Source organism: Megalops cyprinoides, chromosome 10 (assembly GCF_013368585.1).
Source record: "Megalops cyprinoides isolate fMegCyp1 chromosome 10, fMegCyp1.pri, whole genome shotgun sequence".
In the NCBI taxonomy this organism is placed as follows: domain Eukaryota; kingdom Metazoa; phylum Chordata; class Actinopteri; order Elopiformes; family Megalopidae; genus Megalops; species Megalops cyprinoides.
In genome coordinates, this window is record NC_050592.1 from 1041142 (window position 1) to 1060752 (window position 19611).

Below are 19611 nucleotides of genomic sequence, written 5' to 3' on the forward strand. Positions count from 1 at the left end.
GGGGAACGCCGAAACAATTCTGCAAGCTTGAGGTATTTCCACATTAATGTCGGTCGCTCTAATGATGCCAATGAAATTTGGATCTGTCAAATTCAGATGCAGAGATTTGCTCCCTGCTAATCTTCACTCTTCATGCCAATTCTCTGACAAAGCAAAAATTGATTGTTCAATCACTGTGTGTGTTCCTTATTTTAACAGAAAATTACTTTCAGTGAACCCATGAATTGTTGTCAGGAGGAAAAGAATGGCAGGATTATACAATACAATAAGCACAGTATGGGAAGCATTTCCAGCTGAATAAGTGAGATGTGCCCACTCAAACAGGCCTTATGATCTAACATATATAATACATATTATATACAGTATATTATTCATGAGGATTTTCAAAAGGTGCCCGCTGTGCATGAGATTCAACTGGCATTGAAGGACTTTTCTCAGAGTGGATCTCAGAACTTAGCACAGAAGATGCTTAGGCCATGCTGGGAGTCCTGTATTCATGTTAAATACACAGCCATTGATTCACAGGATAGCTTAAGTACCTGGACTTTTACTGGAAGTAGAGACTCAAAGTGTTCAGGCTCCACACATTGCTACATAAGCTCTAGACATTAGGCGCAATGATAAAGCCTAGCTGAGCTGATTGGCTTGTCCTCATTACTTGCCGTTGTTGTATTCTTTTGTCATTAAGTGGAAACACTCAGCTTCCTGTGGTCTAATATGTGGGGCAGCATTTGCAAAGCCGGCAACGTGCACCGCTTGTGATGCTCTTCATGACTTTGATTTTTAAGCGTGATGAATATTTTGTGCAAAGGTTGCTTTACAGCACTGAGCGTGTGACACATTCGCTAACTTGTTTTCCTCCTGCTCTGTTAGCGCCCCCTTCAGGCCCACAGCTCTTTCTGCAGGTACCACCGGACCTTTGGTCGGGGCAGTGGAACGCGCTCTGTGTGACCGGGGGGTTCTACCCTAATCAGGTCCGTCTGAGCTGGACCCAAAGCAGCACTGAGACAGACCACCAGGTTGGCCAAGACTGTACGCCAGGGTCAGCTGACCTGTATCCCAGCCAATCAAAGGCCCTGGTTCATAGGTACCCAAGTCCAGAGGGGGACTCTAACTCCACCCTTAATGAATGGCTTCCAATCACCTTCTTTGGTAACCTGACACCCCTCCCACACCAGCAGTGCTTCTATGTGACGGACAGCTCCAAGCAGGAGCAGTACCTCGTCAGCCTGTTGCCCCTCCCCCTTAGCCACACTGCTGGGGTCACCTACACCTGCACTGTCCAGGACCACCCTACTCTGCACGCTGGCCTCTCTGCTGCCCTCTACTGGGGTAAGTGTATACACAGATTCACAACACATTAGTCAACGCAAAGGTGAAATAATTTATACTATACCTCTAGTAACTCACCTTCTCATCCCCACTATCGTTGCAGATAGTCATAAAGCACACAGAACAGTGGCAACTATGATCAGTTCTTATGACATCATTTCCTTTTCAGTCATGAACAAAAATGAATAAGAACTATGCCAGGCCAAAGGGAGTAAGGACCTGCATTTCTGAGTGAAGTTACTGTGTGTTAACTCTAAGTATTTAAATGGTGCTGAAGTGTAGCTTCCAGCAGTAGTCAGTCATACACAACTTCAGATTATGAAAAAACGTGGTGTAAAACATGACAGCGTTCAGGTGACAGCTGGCTATGAAAGCACTGTTGTGGGCCGTTTTTAGATGATGTCTAAATGATGTCGTTTTTAGATGATGTCCTTTGTGTCCAGCGCTGGAAGCCTTCACTCTAAACACACATTTTACCAGGCTGCTCAGACACCAATCAAACTGATACACGCCACTTTGATCATCCGAGTAAATAGTATAATAATGATCCAGGTTTGAATGCACCAATACTTATTGATATAAATATTCGTATGTTTTTGTATGCCTCCAAAAGTACATGTGCCATAATGGAATATCAGTGTTATTTGTGCTTTTAATTTTGACAGAACCACCATACGGTCAAATCATTAGATGCTTGAACATCACCAAAATATGCGTTCTCTCAGGGCTGGCCTTGGTGTTGACCGCTGCAGGTATGCAACCCCACACACCCTGTGCAAACAGGTAGCAGGATCCCTCATATTAAAGCCGTAACCCTTCTCATCATGATCAGCCATACTTCACCCGAAGCACAGATATGTGATGCTTTAAAGCCGTACCTTTGATTTTTAACCAGTGTGCTGTCTCCCTTTGATGTTTAACCAGTGTGCTGTCTCCCTTTGATGTTTAACCGGTGTGCTGTCTCCCTTTGATGTTTAACCGGTGTGCTGTCTCCCTTTGATGTCTAACCGGTGTGCTGTCTCCCTTTGATGTCTAACCGGTGTGCTGTCTCCCTTTGATGTCTAACCGGTGTGCTGTCTCCCTTTGATGTTTAACCGGTGTGCTGTCTCCTGTGTGTTGTACTGTGTTATACTTTGTTGTGTTGTGCTGTTTTATGTGATACGTTTTGCGTTTATCGTGTTCTGTGTGTGTGTTGTGTGGTGTGTGTGGTGTTCTGCTTGATGTGGTGTCTCTCTTGCACAGCTCTGAGATGTGTCTTTAGGAAGCGACAGGGTGATGACTCCGCAGGCGGGTGAGTGAGAAAAAACCCTCCCACTTTCACAACTACACACACACACACACACACACACACAAACTCACTACAGCTTACACACACACACACACACACAGACACACACTCTAGCATACACATACACAACACTCACAGTGCAAACATGCACATGGGCTGAGAGATGTTTTGTCAGTTTCCACCTGCTGTATCATATTGAAAAAGCCTGAGTGGCAGCTGTCTCTTCCAATTGCAGGAACAGAGTAATCGCGTATGGACCGGAGAGGACCGGTCACGACAGCGATCCCTGACCAGCAACTGCAGCCTCCGCATCATTTGTGCCTGTCCTGCATGTTACAGCCATGGGAGACTGTGCAACCAGAGTGCCCATCAACGTTAGCACCACGCATGTTAGCAACACGCATATTAGCACCACGCATGTTAGCACCACGCATGTAAGCACCACGCATATTAGCTCCACGTATGTTAGCACCACACGTTAGCCCTACGTGTGTTAGCACCACTACTTATTACTATGAGCAATAAGGTTCATCTGCGCTTGTGCTGCAACCGAATTGCTTCCCTGTAAAACGTGTTCTGGATCAGCTGAGGACAATGCAGTGTGTGCCTTCGTGTCCTGTCTAATATGAAGAAGCTTCATCCTGCGGTAAATAGCCCTAATCAGTGCCAATATCCCTGCCTAAATATTTGATTAGTTAACGACTGTCCATGCTGGGCAGATGCAGTTCCGAGAGGCTGAGAGAGGAGTAACCTGCAGTAAAAACCACACGCACACGGGTGTGGAGGAAGTGCTTCATACGCAGTGCTGTGCTGTGTAGTTCTGCTGTGAGAGAGAGAGGCGTTGGGGTCATTCAGGGTCACACTGCACATGCAATACTACAGCACTGTTCCCAGTCATTATGGGATAACCGGCAATAATAAACGCTTGTTTGTAACATACAGCTGTTCTCCACTTTTCTGATAGTATAAAAACGTACAACTGAAGTCGCAAAGGGCATGACTGTAGGTGCGTGAGTGAACCCACAGGGTTTCAATTTTCATTAATGGGAGCTCTTCAGGTTGAAGCTGTCTCACTGTATGAAAACAGAAAGGACACTATATCCTTGAGAGGTCAGTTGTTTAAGCAGAAGGGCAGTAATGTTCTGTCTAATGTTTCAAAGACTCATCTAATGTACAGTTTAGAGTCTTTGTTATAAATGTAATCTCTAAACTGAAAAAGACACTTTTCAGAGACTCCTTAGGCCCACAAAGACCTTTTGAATCAAATCTTATATATCTTGTTTCTGAGCACTGATGATGGAGTTAGAATGAATTCCAGCACCGACTACCTGAAAGTAGTTTTGTAGTTTTAGAAGTTAATTATAGCTGCATTTTCAGAAAAAATAACAGAAGAAAAACAGAAAAAATGAGGTATTCCTGGATTTGAGGAATAATTCAACAATAACATGCCTGATGGGAAATGTGTAGAGCCCACACTTGGAAATCTTTATTCCGGCAGGTCACTGCATTTCAGCCAAAAAGAGAGTCTAGCTCATCCATATTTGAGTCATAGTAGCACAGGAAATGTGTGTTCATGACGACAACAGCAGAGGTGAAAAACTGCAGCAAAGATGTCTATTCTGCGGGAGCTCTTTTTTTAGCTGTGTTTAGCTTTTTTTAGCTGTGTTCATTTCAGGTGTATTTTATTCTCAGAGTATGCACTGCCTCCGTTGCACTGTTACTGACCACCCATCTGGGGTCCCGAGTGAGTCAGCAAATGAGGCACTTGCTTCATGTCACTGCTCTCTGGAACCCTGCCATTCCTTTGCAGCTTGCAGGTTCATGCCAGTGAAGTAGCGGCTGTCTTTCGATAAGCGCTCACTCCACTGCAGTGCGCTGTGTGACTTAGAAATACAAAAAAACAGCCATTGGCTAAATGTAAGTGTACTGGAGGATTGCATGCATGTGAGTGCAGACGTTGGTGCAGCGAGACAAGCATGATGCACAACTGCCAATTCCAAAAGAGGGTTTTATAAAAGGAAAATGATAAAATGAGAAATAAATGATATTTCTTTTCTTTGAGTTACTGGCTTTTTCCACTTAAACTGTCCCCATTTAAACCTCATGTTTATTGGGGGAACCGTGGCCTTTAAGTACAGGTCATTAGGTCATGCTGGTTATTAAAAGCTGATAGTGAATCCAGTGAAGTAGCCGCTACCGTTCCTGCTGCGACATTGCTTAAACAACCAGCAGAAAACAAATCAGAGCATTAAAGTAACTCTGATAACTGTGATGCATCACAAAATCACCTGCATTTGATACATACTTGACTCGGTTCTCATCCTCGGTCTGCCTGGCCAAAAGCAACAGGCAGATGCAGGATGTTGTGATGGGCAGACTACACTATCATAGCCATCTTTGGGAGCAAGCAGGAAATAATGTGGTTTTATGGCTGTTGACCGCTGTACAGAAACTATTTACAAACAGGTGACATCATTCATTTTCAGAAACAGGAGTCCTTTTTTTGAAGTCAGTGTCTGTTTACACTGGCACAGGGTTACAGCCTCATAACAGCCTGCGAAAGTGTTGCATGTGTCACTGTGGGTTGGCACAGTGTTGCATGTGTCACTGTGAGAGGTATGGTAGGCACTGTTCAGTTTCTGGCAACAAAGAGGAACTCAGATGACTGTATTTAACCGTGAGACTGGTCTTCCCCATCTCCACTCCCCACATGGGTTTGAACTGCAGATTAAGTTATAGGTGTTCTGCGTCACACACGTTTTGCATTGCGATTATGCAAAACAATGTAGCTTTGATGGCTGTGATGGCTGGATGGAATGGAGCCGTCAGACCTAAACCCCGCCCCCCCACCCCCCCGGGTGCGCCGCTGAATCTGAGCACTAATGTCAGAGCAAGCACACATCGTTTGTCAGGCCGCCACAGGGAAGGCTATCGATTTTGTGACAGGTCTATGAAGAGCAGCGAATGAAGTCCATCGTTTAGACGGATTATCTGTGTTCATTATCTGTGAGCAGAGCAAACGATCTGCGCAGTCTGTCCACACATCCCTCCGGAGCAGCTGCGTCTGGGACGCCTGTCTGCGCAGTCTGGCCACACATCCCTCCGGAGCAGCTGCGTCTGGGACGCCTGTCTGCGCAGTCTGTCCCTGCGTCCCTCCGGAGCAGCTGCGTCTGGGACGCCTGTCTGCGCAGTCTGTCCCTGCGTCCCTCCAGAGCAGCTGCGTCTGGGACGCCTGTCTGCGCAGTCTGTCCACACATCCCTCCGGAGCAGCTGCGTCTGGGACGCCTGTCTGCGCAGTCTGTCCCTGCGTCCCTCCGGAGCAGCTGCGTCTGGGACGCCTGTCTGCGCAGTCTGTCCCTGCGTCCCTCCGGAGCAGCTGCGTCTGGGACGCCTGTCTGCGCAGTCTGTGTGCATCGGGCTCATTGCTTTTATTGCTGCTGTTTATCTCAGCAGTGTGTAATCTCACTGTGAACACATCCGTGTTTGCTGTTCCTGTTGCACAAGCTCGTCATGAGGCATTAAAGATAAATTTCATTTAATCTGAACAGCATCTGTGTACAACGGACACAGGTCAAATGGGACATGAACTCATATGATCCTAAGAACGTTTTTGAAAAAAATCAACAAATTTAATATGCACTCACAGGTCATTAAATTTTTTTGTGGTTAAACAATAAAACATAATAGAATATTTGTGTGGTGAACAGAAAGACAGATACTTCTTCCAATCACACAAATTTGTGTGTAAATATCCAGAGGTCTCATTTCTTGGGTAACAGTGATAGTTTTTGTTCCGCCTTCAGACAGTATTAGTCTGTGTAGGGTGCGGTTCTTTGGCCCTGTCTGTCTCAGAGTAGGTCAGCAGGGGGCAGCAGAGAGCCCTGTGACAGTCTGACCCCTGCAGCCTTCCCAGAAGCCCCTTGAGGAAGTGGCTGAGCGTGCTCCTCACGGCTGAGGAGGAGAAGTAGAAGATGAGGGGGTCCAGGCAGGCGTTGAAGGTGCTGAGGAGCAGAGCAAAGTCCCGCCAGCGGGGGCTCCTCCCAGTGACAAACCCCACCACGTGCGACACGTTGTAGGGCCCGAAGCAGAGGCCAAACACCAGCAGCGTCCCCAGGGCCATCCCCATGGCCCGCAGCCGTCTCCTGCGGCCGATGTTGGGCAGCCGGGACAGGATGCGGATGAAGCTGACGTAGCAGAAGCAGCAGATGAGGAAGGGGATGCAGAAGAGCACCAGACACAGCTCCAGACGCACCGGCAGCAGGATCCTCAGCTGCTCTGTGGAGAAGTCCTCGTAGCAGACGTTCCTCCGTGGGGGAGGGGCTGTGCTGTTAGCGCCGGGGGGGTGGTAGTAGGACATGATGTAGACAATGCTACAGTGCATAAAGGAGATCACCCAGAAGGCAACGCTGGCCGCCACGGCGTACACAGGCCGGCGGGTCAGACTATGCCGGATGGGAAAGGCCACGCCCAGATAGCGCTCCACACCGACCGCCGTCAGGAAGAAGGTGCTGTTGTAGATGGTGGTGTAGAACAGGAAGGCGGACAGAGGGCACAGGAAGTGAGGCATGTTCCACTGCATATTGTCCGCTGCCTCCCACATTCTGAAGGGCAGGAACATGAGGAAGATGAGATCGGACACCGTCAGGTTGAGCAGCAGGACGTCGATGGGAGTGGGTTTCTGCGCGACTTTCCTGCAGAAGGCGTAGAAGGCCAGCACGTTGGCGGGAAGTCCGCTCAGAAAGGTGATGACGTAGACAGACAGCACCAGCTGGGAGTGGGCTCTCAGCATGGCTGCGGTCAGCAGGCGTGTCCCAGGCGGTTGCTCAGCGGGATTGGCAGCTGTAGCGGCTACGTGGTGCTCCTCGGGCTGTAGGAACACAAGCGCACAGCGTTAGCATTTATCGCCACGGTCCATCTCGCCCCTGTCAGCCTGCGACACAGGCCAGCCTCCCGCACTGACAAAACACATCGAGACGGATCGCGGTGACGTGCCGCCGTTTCCTGTCTCCGCAGATAAACTTCCCAGAGGTCTTCCTGTCACGGTGCAGACTTCAGCGTCAGGCAAGAAGCGGAGCAGACGTGTGCCACGGTATCTGGCAGCTTGTTAGCTTCCTGGGTCCCTGCCGCCATTATAAATCAGCCGTTCCTACTGCACACGCTCAGTCTACAGAAGCGCCTGCCGTAACTCCACTCTTCCGTATTCTCCCTGCCCAAGGCCCTCTGTCAAATTATTAATTAATCATGGGCTTAATATCTGGGCCCAGTTTGAACAACACTTTGGTTCAGTTCTGTTAGACTCTGTTTATTTTCTGCCCCAGTGATGGCAGTGCCTTCCTCTCACTATCACTGAAAGATGCAGCTTTTAGTCTACAGTAAAATAAGGGTCTAACACTCCCTCCCAATCTACCTGTTTACCACATATTTGTGTCATTTTAACAACTGATACAAAAAAAAAACAAATTTGGAGGAAACCCCGTATAGACTGCCTGCCAGACCTCAGTCCTGGTCATTCTTTCGCAAGCCGCCTGTCCTTTGGAAATTGATCTTTAAAATCTTCTTAACACTCTTACTTACACTACCTCCAGGTCCTTCGCATCTTCGCAGACGCGCACACTCACACACACACGCACACACACAGACACACACACACACACGCACACACACATAGACAGACACACGCACACACAGACACACACACGCACTCACACACACGCACACACAAACACGCACGCACACACACACACACACACACACACACAGACAGACACACACACAGACACACGCACACACACAGACACACGCACACACACAGACACACACACACACACACAGACAGACACACACACACACACAGACAGGCCCGTGGTGTGACATGTGCCAATCTTTCAGCCGGAAGATCAATCCGTCCCCATCTGCACGCACGGGGGGGGATAAGCAGCTTCTTGTGCTTTCCAGGTTCAGCAGTCACATCCACAGACATATGGAAGCCATTCTGAATAAGGGAACTGCCTCATCAGCTCTGTCACAGAGGTTTTTAATGGGACTCTGTTTCCCTCTTTAATGCCGTCATAGTGATATCATGCCGTACATCATGTGATAGATGACAGAGGAGAGACAGATGGATATCATTGTGGAGTAGGGCATGCATGTAACTATGAGTGCTTCTAATTCCTTGTAAACAGCACATGCTTTATTGACGAGTACATCCTCACAGCGAGCAGGTTCTGCTGGTAATGTCCAGCACTTCTTCGCATGATGATAAATATTTGATCTTTAATAGGCACAGAGACTGTCAATTAAAGACTTACACTAACAAATACGCCAATAAGTACAGCATATGACAGAACACAAGCCTTTAAAAGCCCTTTCACTGCTATCTGTTTCATCATGGTAGTTTTGCTGCATTTCCTTCTGACATTTTTCCATTTTATTTTATCTATTTACTTTTTGATTGAATTTCCAGAGATGCCTATTTCAGAAGAATGGACAATATGTGGTGAATGTTACAAACAGTAAGATAATACAGAATCCCCAGTCAGAAATATGTCAGATTATATACCCACACTTCAGTAAATTTGAGTACAGATTACATTTGCATGTTTACAAATACCACTTAAAAATGCAAAACCACGTATTGCACCTATTACACATCACAGTGTATTGCCAGTAATTGAAACCTATTTAACGATCAAAGCTGCATGAATTTTCTCAATTAAATTATTTTTATAAAATTGAAAAATAAATTGCAGTACAGTAATGGATAAATGAGCTCTTGTTGGCTCACACATCGTAGGCACTCTCTAGAACATTCTGAATTCAGCTGAACGGAAAGTTAATTCTGTCGTTACACTAGCAAGCAAAAGGTTCACCACACATTGCAGGTAAAACGTAGAACCTTCTATACAAAAACATTGGAAGTGTGAACTGAAATTACTAAAATTCGATCTCAGCTGTATTACCCAATCCCTGGTGACTACCTACCTCAAGCGCCAACTGTCAAAGGATCCTTTCCTTGGCTCTAACACTGTGGAGCAGTTCTCTGGAACAGATTCCTACCAAGCCCCACAGTTACAACACTCTTTGCTTTTCAAAATGTGTTTAAACAGCTATTCTCTGGAATTGATATAGCATTGAATTCTGAGACTACATTTTTATCACTAAACTGCTTCTTTTTTATCTCTAATCATGGACCACTGTTTAGTTAAAATTATGAAATGCTGGCTCTCTTCTTTTTACGACATGCATCGCTCTCTTTGTAATGGTCATCTCCCTCATACCACATGTGAGACTGGTCACTGGCAAAAAAGGTATCCAACTGAAATATTTTGAATAAAAATAAATGAATAAAAAGTTCATTTAGGAAGTTCTTGGTCTTTACCCTTCTACAAAATGAGGTAAAAGTGTGAGGACCTACTGTGCTAATAGATAAACGCTCCCACAACGTTTAGGTGACATTGCGGCAACATTCTCACTACCACGTAGCGGATTCCCTCTGACAAGTTCAGAATGTTTTTCCCTACCAGTGTGAGTGTGCTGCAGATGCTCCATCCTCCCGACAGGTAACCATCACTGCAGTACAGCGTGGAGCTGCCGGACCCAACGCTCCGTGTCGGTCGAGTGGAACTCACCTCAGCGGCAGCATCTCTGACCGCATCCTCTGCCGTCCACCCTGAAAAAATGGCATCCACCCAAAGCCCACGCCACCACGCCTTCCTGTTTACCCAACCTCCTCAATATTCAGCACAGATAATGGAAAATTAATACGGTTCCACCGTAATCAGTCCCCATCGCTGGCTGAATAGGGTCTCTTAGTAACCCCTGGCACTCTGCAAACAGCAGTGGGGAAGCGAGTGGGGGCAGGCAGTTACACAGCACCTGAGGCCCAAGTCAGAGCTGTTAAGCCGCTATCAGTCGCACACCTTCCTGGGATGGTGTGCGACTGTGACAGAGAGCTGCCGTCCCGCTGCGTTTGAAACAGCTGTGCTCGGCTCAGGAAAGGCAGGGGTGACACACCTCTGGAGGTAACCAAACACAGCGCTTTGTGTTGACCTTCCATCGGTGCAGGTGGTTCCAGCGTGTGCCAGGTGTGTAACAGACAGTGGTAAGGGCAAACATGGGTAGCAAAGGTTACATTACATTACATCATTTAGCAGATGCTCTTACCCAGACTTCCAAATAAGTGCATCACTATCCTAAGAGTAGTTATCCTGAAGTATTACGAGGCCAGTAAGATACTAAGTTAAGTGCTAAGCCAGTGTAGAGTGCTTTCTGATGTTTTTTTGTTTTTGTTTTTTTTTTTTTTTTGAAAATAGGGATAGATTGACACAGATAGAGAGTAAGGTAGACTAGAGATACAGCTTGAAAAGATGAATTTTAAGTTTTATCTTGAAGGCACCCACGGAGTCTGTTGTCTGAATCTCGGCAGGAAGCTCATTCCACCAGCCTGGAGCCAGTACTGAGAAGAGGCGGGTCCGATAGATGTATTTCAGGACACAGAGGTGACCCAAGGTAGCAGAGCACTCTGGCTTGTAGGTCTTGGTACTCTTGCTGGCTTGTAGGTCTTGACCATGTCTTTTATGTATTTGGGGGGCTGATCCATTAAGTCCTTTAAAGGTTAGTAGCAAGGTCTTGAACTTGAAACTTGCTGCAACCGGTAACCAGTGGAGGGACTCAGAGAGAGGTGTCACATGGGCCTGCTTGGGGAGGTTGAACGTCAATCGGGCTGCTGCATTCTGGATAAGCTGCAGCAGTCAGATGGCATATGCCCAGAGGCCGGCAAGCAGCGAGTTGCAGTAGCCCAGACATGACAGGATGAAAGTCTGGATCACCACTTGAGCTGTGTATTTGGAGAGTTAAGGTCTGATCCTCCTAATGTTGAATAACAGGAAACTGTAGATCCTGGTTGTGGCTGCAATATGCTCTTTGAAGGATAGATTGCTGTCCAAAGTTACCCCTAGGTTTTTGGCAGCTGTGCTTGCCATTACCTTTGTGTTGTCAATGAAAATTGAGAGGTTCCTTGGAGGGGTCATGTATGCCAAGACGTAGACTATCAGTCTTATTAATGTTCAGTTTGAGCTGTTGCTTGTTCCCATACTGAAGGTATAGCGTTGGTTACTGTTGGTTTAACCCACAACCCTGATTCAGTTACTGCGCATGAGCTGTTGAGACTTCTCTTTGTTTGTAGGGAATATTAAAAGTGACAGGAGGATTCCAGCCATGAATACAGAACAGAGCACCCCAGGCATTACATATATTTGCTGATGGACGATAGCAGTCAAAGCTAAGTAAAGAAAATATATTATTTATTATTATCACAGCTGACATTTCTTTTCCAGGCTACACAGTGTATCGCAGTAATACAAAGATTCATGAATCAACATCAATGTGAAAAATAATTTTAAGAATAAAACAGCATGTCACAACATAAGACATGTGCTGCTATCATTAACAGATACTGCTGCTGTCATTGCACGGTCCACTATGTAACAGACCCCCCAGGGCCTTGCGTTTGCGGGTGCATAAATGTTGGCTTCGCTTTAACCACATCCCTCAGCGAAAAAGAGAAAAAAACTGCAGGGATCATTTGTGCCAAAAAGATTAAATCCCAAAGGGACAGGCTGTAGTAACACCTGGAATACTCCAATACCCAGAGTGCTCAGCATGTCTCAGCACAGGTGATGGACAATGTCATTAAAGCCCTCCAATCGCATAGCTCCAGGAAGCAGGAATATAGCACACGTCTCGTTACTCAAACCTTTCTACTGGCCCTGTTACTGAATACAGAAATATCACAAAACCTTGCTATGCCATTAATAGTTTAACATTGAACATCAGTCCAACAATGCATATTTCACACAATGCTTACTTACGCAATACGGGAAAAAAAAACTAAAGAGTGCAATACCAGTGTAATCATTTACATAAATACAGTACGCATATTCAAACTGAACTTATCACATTCTTATCAGGCTTATTTACTCAAAACAGGCCCCGTATCAGCTGTGAGATTCCCGTGAACCCTGAAGCAAATAACAAACAAACAAACAAAAATAAAGGTGCTTTGTTTGATTATGGGAGAAGCTGGAAGGAAATGATACTTCCAGCCTGCATTTTTTGTGTGTGGAAAATAATGGGAATTTCAAGGCAATATTACAATCCATTCCACCTCTACTGATATTTTTAGTCTTTGTTACATTTAAAAACAAATTCCCCACATTTGTGTTGGCTTTAACAACTAGATTGAGGCAAAAGATCATGATGTTGAAGATAATGATATAGGAATTCATATTAATATGTTCAAACAATATGAGTTTTGAAGCATTTGTTTTTTGTACATGGTTTCTATACACTCACATATTTACATATACAAAATATTCTCATCATAAAATCTGCACACTCATCTGAGCAGTCGTCTGTGGGACCGATAGACAAAACCAACAAGGGAACAGTAGCTGTTTTTTGTAAAAACAACATGGTCTTTGCTCTGATTACTTTCAGACTCACTGGCCCTAATAAGTTAACTGGTGCTTACAAACTGCAAAATGAAAACCTGCTACAGAGGGACAGGAAATGCTAGAGAAGTCAGTGGTGCAGTCAAAATGGTAAATAGCACAACCCATGATGAATAGCAATGACCACATTATGCAGAGCGAGAGGACGCTCCTGCCAGCGCGGTCTACAAGGTGCTGTCGTTGGAGCTCTGGGTGCTGTCCTCGTTCCCGGTGCACCCCAGCAGGGGGCAGTAGAGAGCCCTGTAGCAGCAAGTCAGGTGCAGCTTCTCCACCAGCTCTTTGACAAGGTGGCTGAGCGTGCTCCTCATGGCCGCGGAAGAGAAGTAAAAGACGAGGGGGTCCAGGCAGGCGTTGAAGGTGCTGAAGAGCAGGGCGTCCACGCGCCAGGGGGGGCTCTGCTCCGTGACGTAGCCCACCACGTGCGACACATTGTAGGGCGCGAAGCAGAGGATGAAGACCAGCAGCGTCCCCAGGGCCATCCCCATGGCCCGCTGCCTCTTCTTCCTGCTGAAGTTGGGCAGCCGGGACAGGATGCGGATGAAGCTGACGTAGCAGAAGCAGCAGATGAGGAAGGGGATGCAGAAGAGCACCAGGAAGAGCTCCAGACGCACCGGCAGCAGGATCTTCAGCTGCTTCTCGGTGAATTGCTTGTAGCAATAGTCTGTCAAGTTTGTGTTCTGGTTGTTGGTGTCTTCTTCGGTGTGGTCGAAATAATGCATGATGTAGACAATGCTACAGTGCGCCATGGAGATCACCCAGAAGGCAACGCTGGCCACCACGGCGTACACAGGCCGGCGTTTTAGCTTGTACTTTATGGGAAAGGCCACGCCCATGTAGCGCTCCACGCTGATCGCCGTCAGGAAGAAGGTGCTGTTGTAGATGGTGGTGTAGAACAGGAAGGCGGACAGAGGGCACAGGAAGTGAGGCATGTTCCACTGCATATTGTCCGCTGCCTCCCACATTCTGAAGGGCAGGAACATGAGGAAGATGAGATCGGACACCGTCAGGTTGAGCAGCAGGACGTCGATGGGAGTGGGTTTCTGCCTAACCTTCCTGCAGAAGGCGTAGAAGGCCAGCATGTTAGCGGGAAGGCCAGTGACGAAGGTGATGACGTAGACTGCGAGCACAATGTTGTGGTGAATGGTCGTCTTTTCCATTTTGTTTTTCCACAAAAATTAATCAAACACACATGCTGCAGGAGGAAGAAGACAAAGGCATTTGATTACAGGCGGAGGAAGAAGCAGAGGTGGAAAATTCCAAAGTAAAAGTAAAAAGTAAAAGTATTTGCATGTATTTGCTCCACTCATGCAATGAATCAGCTGATTTCATTCATTAATTTCCATTACGGCTGATTAGAACAGATACTGGGAGTACTTCTACTTTCTACAGCCGGAGTTTCCTACCTCTGCTCCACTAGTTTAGTGAATGAATGCTGTACACATCATACTATACATCAGAAAACAAGTGCAAACAGGCTTGGTTACCTGCAGCATTACCCATTTTCTGATCTGTACAATATGTGTGAATATGCGTTTATTGAATGGCCTGGATGCTTCTGGCTGCCTTGAATAAACAGCGGCTGTGTGATATCACATACTGTACAAACAGGAGCTTAGATGTGGATTTCAGGATAGAAGCCAGCCCGCTTTGGTGCTGAAATGCATCTTCTGCATTTAAAACACCACACAGACTTTCCCAAACAAAAGACCAGACACAAGCCTGACATTACAGGGCACTTTATTTGAAATTAAACCTGAAGAGCAAATATGGGACAACAAAAAGAGACCCGAGTTCTGTCTGAAGTATCCAACAGGTCCTCTCTCAGTGGTCTAACCAGCATTAGCAACTCTGCTCCACTCTTCACTTTCTCCAGCAATTCATACAATATATAGACATATGTAGGCAATATTCTGACACCGTGTTGTATTGGAGGATTCTACCTTCGCAGCTGAGACTTCCAGCACTGAGGAGGGAGCCTGAAGAGCTGCTACTGTGGCACTCTTTACTCCAAAATGCGATCTCCAAAACCCAAACACGCCACACAGTCTGAGTGCAGCTCCGTGGTCAGAATTACAGGGTTAAAATGCTGTCTGCTATTACTCCTCAGGAGAGTCACCATGACTTTTAAGCTCAACAGACACTTTCACGGTTCAGGTTGGTCCTTACGTCTCTAAACTGGGGGCAGAAGCCGTGGCTCGGACTCACCTAAACAGGCCCAGCACCCTCTCCTCAGCTTCACTGCTCCACCAGCAGCCAATACCAGTGCATGAGCTAGTGCCACTGTGAGCACATCCCCAGCCACACTGTGAATGTGGCTACTGGTCACATGGAGAAGGTAATGGGACCTTGCAAGCAGGAAGCAGTAAAATGCTCAGTTTGGGGGAGGGACCCAACAAACATAAGGAAGGACAATAAGGAAGAAGGGCACCCACTCCCCCTAATCACAGCAGCCCCCAGTAAGATGAGCTTGCATGAAAAAGAGCTACACTCACAGACCCGCCAAAATAAGGAACAAAGCTACTTTAGCGGGTGTAACAGTTTATCAGGTGTAGCTGGGAAAGTGCTCAGCTGATAGCAGGTCCATTGAGAGCGGCTGCTTTGTTTTTCCTGCTACGGTCTGTGTGAATTGGTCACACTAACTGAACTTTGGAAGGTAGTAAATGTTAGATCTGAGTAAAAAGTTTCTCTTTTTTTCCCTTGAGTTCCTTGGATCAATATTTGTCTTTGGTACAAATATTGAGTTGTACTAAAAGCTTGCGAGGGAAAACTCATGGTCCTAAGAGCTTCTGTAATGTTGCTGTTTTATTCCCCAAGGCTTTCCACTCCTTCATGGTTTTTGTCAGGTGAACTTGGCAGAATTCCATGCAAACTGTTGGTAGAGAGATCTGCTCAACTGCACCCCCTAGTGGCAGACTATGAAAACACTCTGAGAGGTCACTATGAAAAACCTCATAAATGTGCAGAGAGTAAAAATGATTTCTTCTCTGCCTGCCAGAGGGGGGAGGTCCATGTTTGTATGGAATATGCAGGTATTGATGGGTCACATCATGTGGAGTCACCCCAGCTTTGGCATTACACTCTCACATTCTTTTGATGCTGTGTTCATTTCCACAGTTGAATAACTAGTAATTAGTAATAGTTATTATTAGGAATTAATATTCTGAGTAGTTATTAGTCTGTTATTATTAATTCATCATTTTCAGATGTATCTTGAATAATTTAGTTATTTGATTGAAAGATGTATTTATTCCGGTACATTTTCTGAATGACTTTCTTTAAGATGTTGTGACTTTCTGGATAAGAGCGTCTGGTAACCGCATGTAATATAAACATATAAATATAAAAAACATAAAATCGCAGATCCTATAAATTCTCCAACCCTGACCTTGTTCATTGCAGTGACTCTTAGAAACATCAGCTTCTGAAAGGCATACTCATTTAAGAAATCAATCAATAAACACTCAACCATGTTGGAACAAAATCTAACAAAATTAATTTACTGCTGTCTTATCTGAAATCCAGAGAGAATTACAGAGAGAAGTAAACAGCGTGTTATTAGATTCTCCTTCTTGAATGTGGATGAGACAGAAAAAGAGTATAAACTATCCTTCTGACTCACCAAACTGCAATTGTAATATTTATCAGTGTCCTCTTGGTTGACTACGTGAATGATCACATATCCTCTCTCTTCCCTTGTTCATAACGGTTCAGTCATATCTCTACAGTAGCAACTGAAATAAATGGCATTACATTTCTTTACAAAGTCCCTCTTTGACTAATAGAGCTTTCATTACACTAACCCTAAATGGACAGCAACAGTTCAGTACTGTCCCATCAAATACATCTGAAAGAGGCTGGAGGTGTAACATCTTTGTGAAATGAAAAGGTATATTCACCTGTTTTTCTGAGTAAATTTGATTAACTCAATGGAATGATGTAGGTACTCTCTGTTCTTACAGGTTACAGTTCCTTATTGTTTATACAATTCCTTTGACTTTAAAGAAAGTGATGCTCTCAATCAAATAAATTATGTTCAACATACATACCAGAATCAGCTTGCCGTCCGCTCTCTCCTTTGATTGCGACTACTCTTAGTCAGTCAGTCAGGAAGGAGGTAAATAGTGATGCAAAAATGCAGCGGTGACGTGTCGCCTCAATTTCATCAGAGAAGAAAAAAGCATAAAGCAAGACTTCCTTTTCTAGAGAAGGACGATACATGCAGCGCTCTCTGTGTGTCCCTGCATACGCTGCACTGTGCTCCTCACCGTTACACACTGCGTTCTGCTTCTACGCTCTGAGCTGTGGCATTTCCTCACTCTTTGTGGGTGCAAAGCGCTTTGGTCTTCGAGAGACCGTGGACCGTGGGCCTCACAAGGTGTGTTCCATTTCCAAAATCTGCACGTGTTGAAAAAATACAAATGCAGCGCTCAAAAGCACAGGGACAGAATCCTTCTAATGCTGCCACTGTTCAAATATTCCACATCAGAATGGGACTAATGGGAAACGTTTTGGGTTTGCTCACAACATAAGCAGAGCGGAGAGGGAGAGAGTGCTGTCCAAGCCCTTTCACATGTGCTACTCTCTCACACCTTTCACAAGCGCCTGCTAGCACTCAGAGTAAACGTGTCTCACAACTAACATGCATACCACCACGGCACGATAATTACTATGGCAGCTATGTGTGTGTGTTTGCTCCAGGCTGTCCTGCAGTTTCACCGGCTAAATGTAGCTCCTGCTCACTTTAACCAGGACCATCTCAGACCGGCTCAGGCCCAGGCTGAGAGGGCCAGCGGTGATCCTGAGGACCTCTGATCCATCCAATAACCGTGTGAGTGTGACTCCAAGGCAGAGCCACTGACAGCTCACCTTTTTTTTGAAAATATTTTGTAGATACGGAAAAGTAAGGGGGCTTACTGAAAAGTGATCTAACAGAGGTTGCAACACATTTATACATTTTATAAATGTCACGACTGCATCGTTGCATTACTTTAACATTATGATGATAATGATTGATTTAAGCGGCAGGATAAACGGAGGCGGTTTGGCTTGAATACCTTGCATAGAAAGGTACAGCAGCAGTGGTCCTGGCAGCGGGGGACCTTTGGGTACAAGCTTTGCCCCTTACCACCAGCATACCTCCATCTCTGTCTATATCTCTCACTGTCTCATCTCTATCTGTACCATTCCCACTGAGCTCAGAATCTCCCCTGATGCCCACAAAGCCATCCTCAGAATTTCTGATGTCAATGTACAGTTTGAAATCCAGAGAGCAGCTGAGGTGTACAGTGACATGACTGTGTGCGGCATTCACTTAGTACGTGTATACACAGTGTAGCATAGTGGTTAAGGAGCAGGACTCGTAACAGAAAGGTTGCCAGTTCAGTTCCCCATGGGGATACTGCTGTTGCACCCTTAACCTACAATTGCCTCAGTAAATATCCAGCTGTATAAATAGATAACGTTGTAAAAGCCTGTGATGCTGAGTGTCACGGCTCAAAGCAGGCAGGGAAGTGTTGCCTTATTCTCTTTGATTTCATCATTAACAACTGGAAATGACTTTCATAGTATGGGAATCCTGATAGTGAAACTTGATGGAGAAAAACTCCAGAAGTCGTTCAGTAAGTGATTGCAGTCACAGTGAAACAGTTTTGCGCAAATCAGGAAGGATCAACGTGGTTTCCCTCCGTTGCTGTCAGAACTGAGAACTGGACTGGCTACCTAGAGGCATTCTGACATTTTGGCTTGGTTGCCCATGACCTCTGAATTTCTGAATAGTTGATGTTGATTTTATCAGGTATTTCACAGACTAGACTGTTCCCAAGAATGTTTTCAACCACCCTGCCACTGACACCCCACCCACCCCCCCCCCCCCCAAAAACGTTTTTAGTTGTGGAACGTGAGACTGTTCTGGGGGAATTTCCTTCTCTTGTGCAATCCATTCTACATGTGCACACAATCATTTGGCCACTTAAATATCTATTGATGAACATGTTAGTATTGATAGTGCTTGGAAGAAATGTCTTTGGTTGTTTTCTGTCTAAACACACAGTAAACACACGCCACCCACCAGATGTGGGCTCAGTCTCTTATCAAAAGCTTCCCTGCTTGCCCTTAACTGCACCAGCTTTCACCAAGGAAACCGGGTAGCGTAGTCATAGCGTTGTTATGAAGCAGAGTCCCTGGTGACAGCTGAACATTGATAAGGGGATGCAGAGGGAAATTAGCGCTAACCTGATGAGTAATATGTGTGAGTAGCAGTCAAACAAACAGACCTTGTGCTCTGGGGATCTCCTCTCTGAGCAGCTCTGCCTCCCTGGCTCCAAAAACCAGCAGAACCACAGCACTGTGTGTCTCAAATCCCTCACAATTAGCAATCAGGGTTGCGCGGGTTGCTTGGAGCTGCTTAAGACCACAGACCCCATATTTAGTGCTTTACTAACCTCATGATGGGCGGGAGTACCATCTGCTGTCAATCACGGA

The 19611-nt window shown here is 45.8% G+C and overlaps 2 protein-coding genes across 2 annotated transcripts; both read right to left on the minus strand.

The window, feature by feature from the left end:
• Window positions 1-6419: 6419 nt before the first annotated feature.
• LOC118784340 (free fatty acid receptor 2-like) lies at window positions 6420-8051 on the minus strand. Its single transcript, XM_036538547.1, has 2 exons — window positions 8039-8051; window positions 6420-7411 (listed from the first exon to the last, which is right to left on the minus strand). The coding sequence occupies exons 1-2, from the start codon at window positions 8049-8051 to the stop codon at window positions 6420-6422; spliced, it is 1005 nt and encodes a 334-aa protein (XP_036394440.1).
• Window positions 8052-13213: 5162 nt separating this feature from the next.
• Window positions 13214-17198, minus strand: LOC118785115 (free fatty acid receptor 2-like). Its single transcript, XM_036539653.1, has 2 exons — window positions 17178-17198; window positions 13214-14323 (listed from the first exon to the last, which is right to left on the minus strand). Exon 2 carries the CDS (start codon window positions 14286-14288, stop codon window positions 13296-13298), a length of 993 nt encoding a protein of 330 aa, XP_036395546.1. The 5' UTR covers window positions 14289-14323; window positions 17178-17198; the 3' UTR covers window positions 13214-13295.
• Between the last annotated feature and the right edge of the window lie 2413 nt (window positions 17199-19611).

Coding starts and splice junctions, on each gene's coding strand:
- LOC118785115 (XM_036539653.1), bottom strand. CDS start 14,288: ATGGAAAAGACGACCATTCACCACAACATTGTGCTCGCAGTCTACGTC.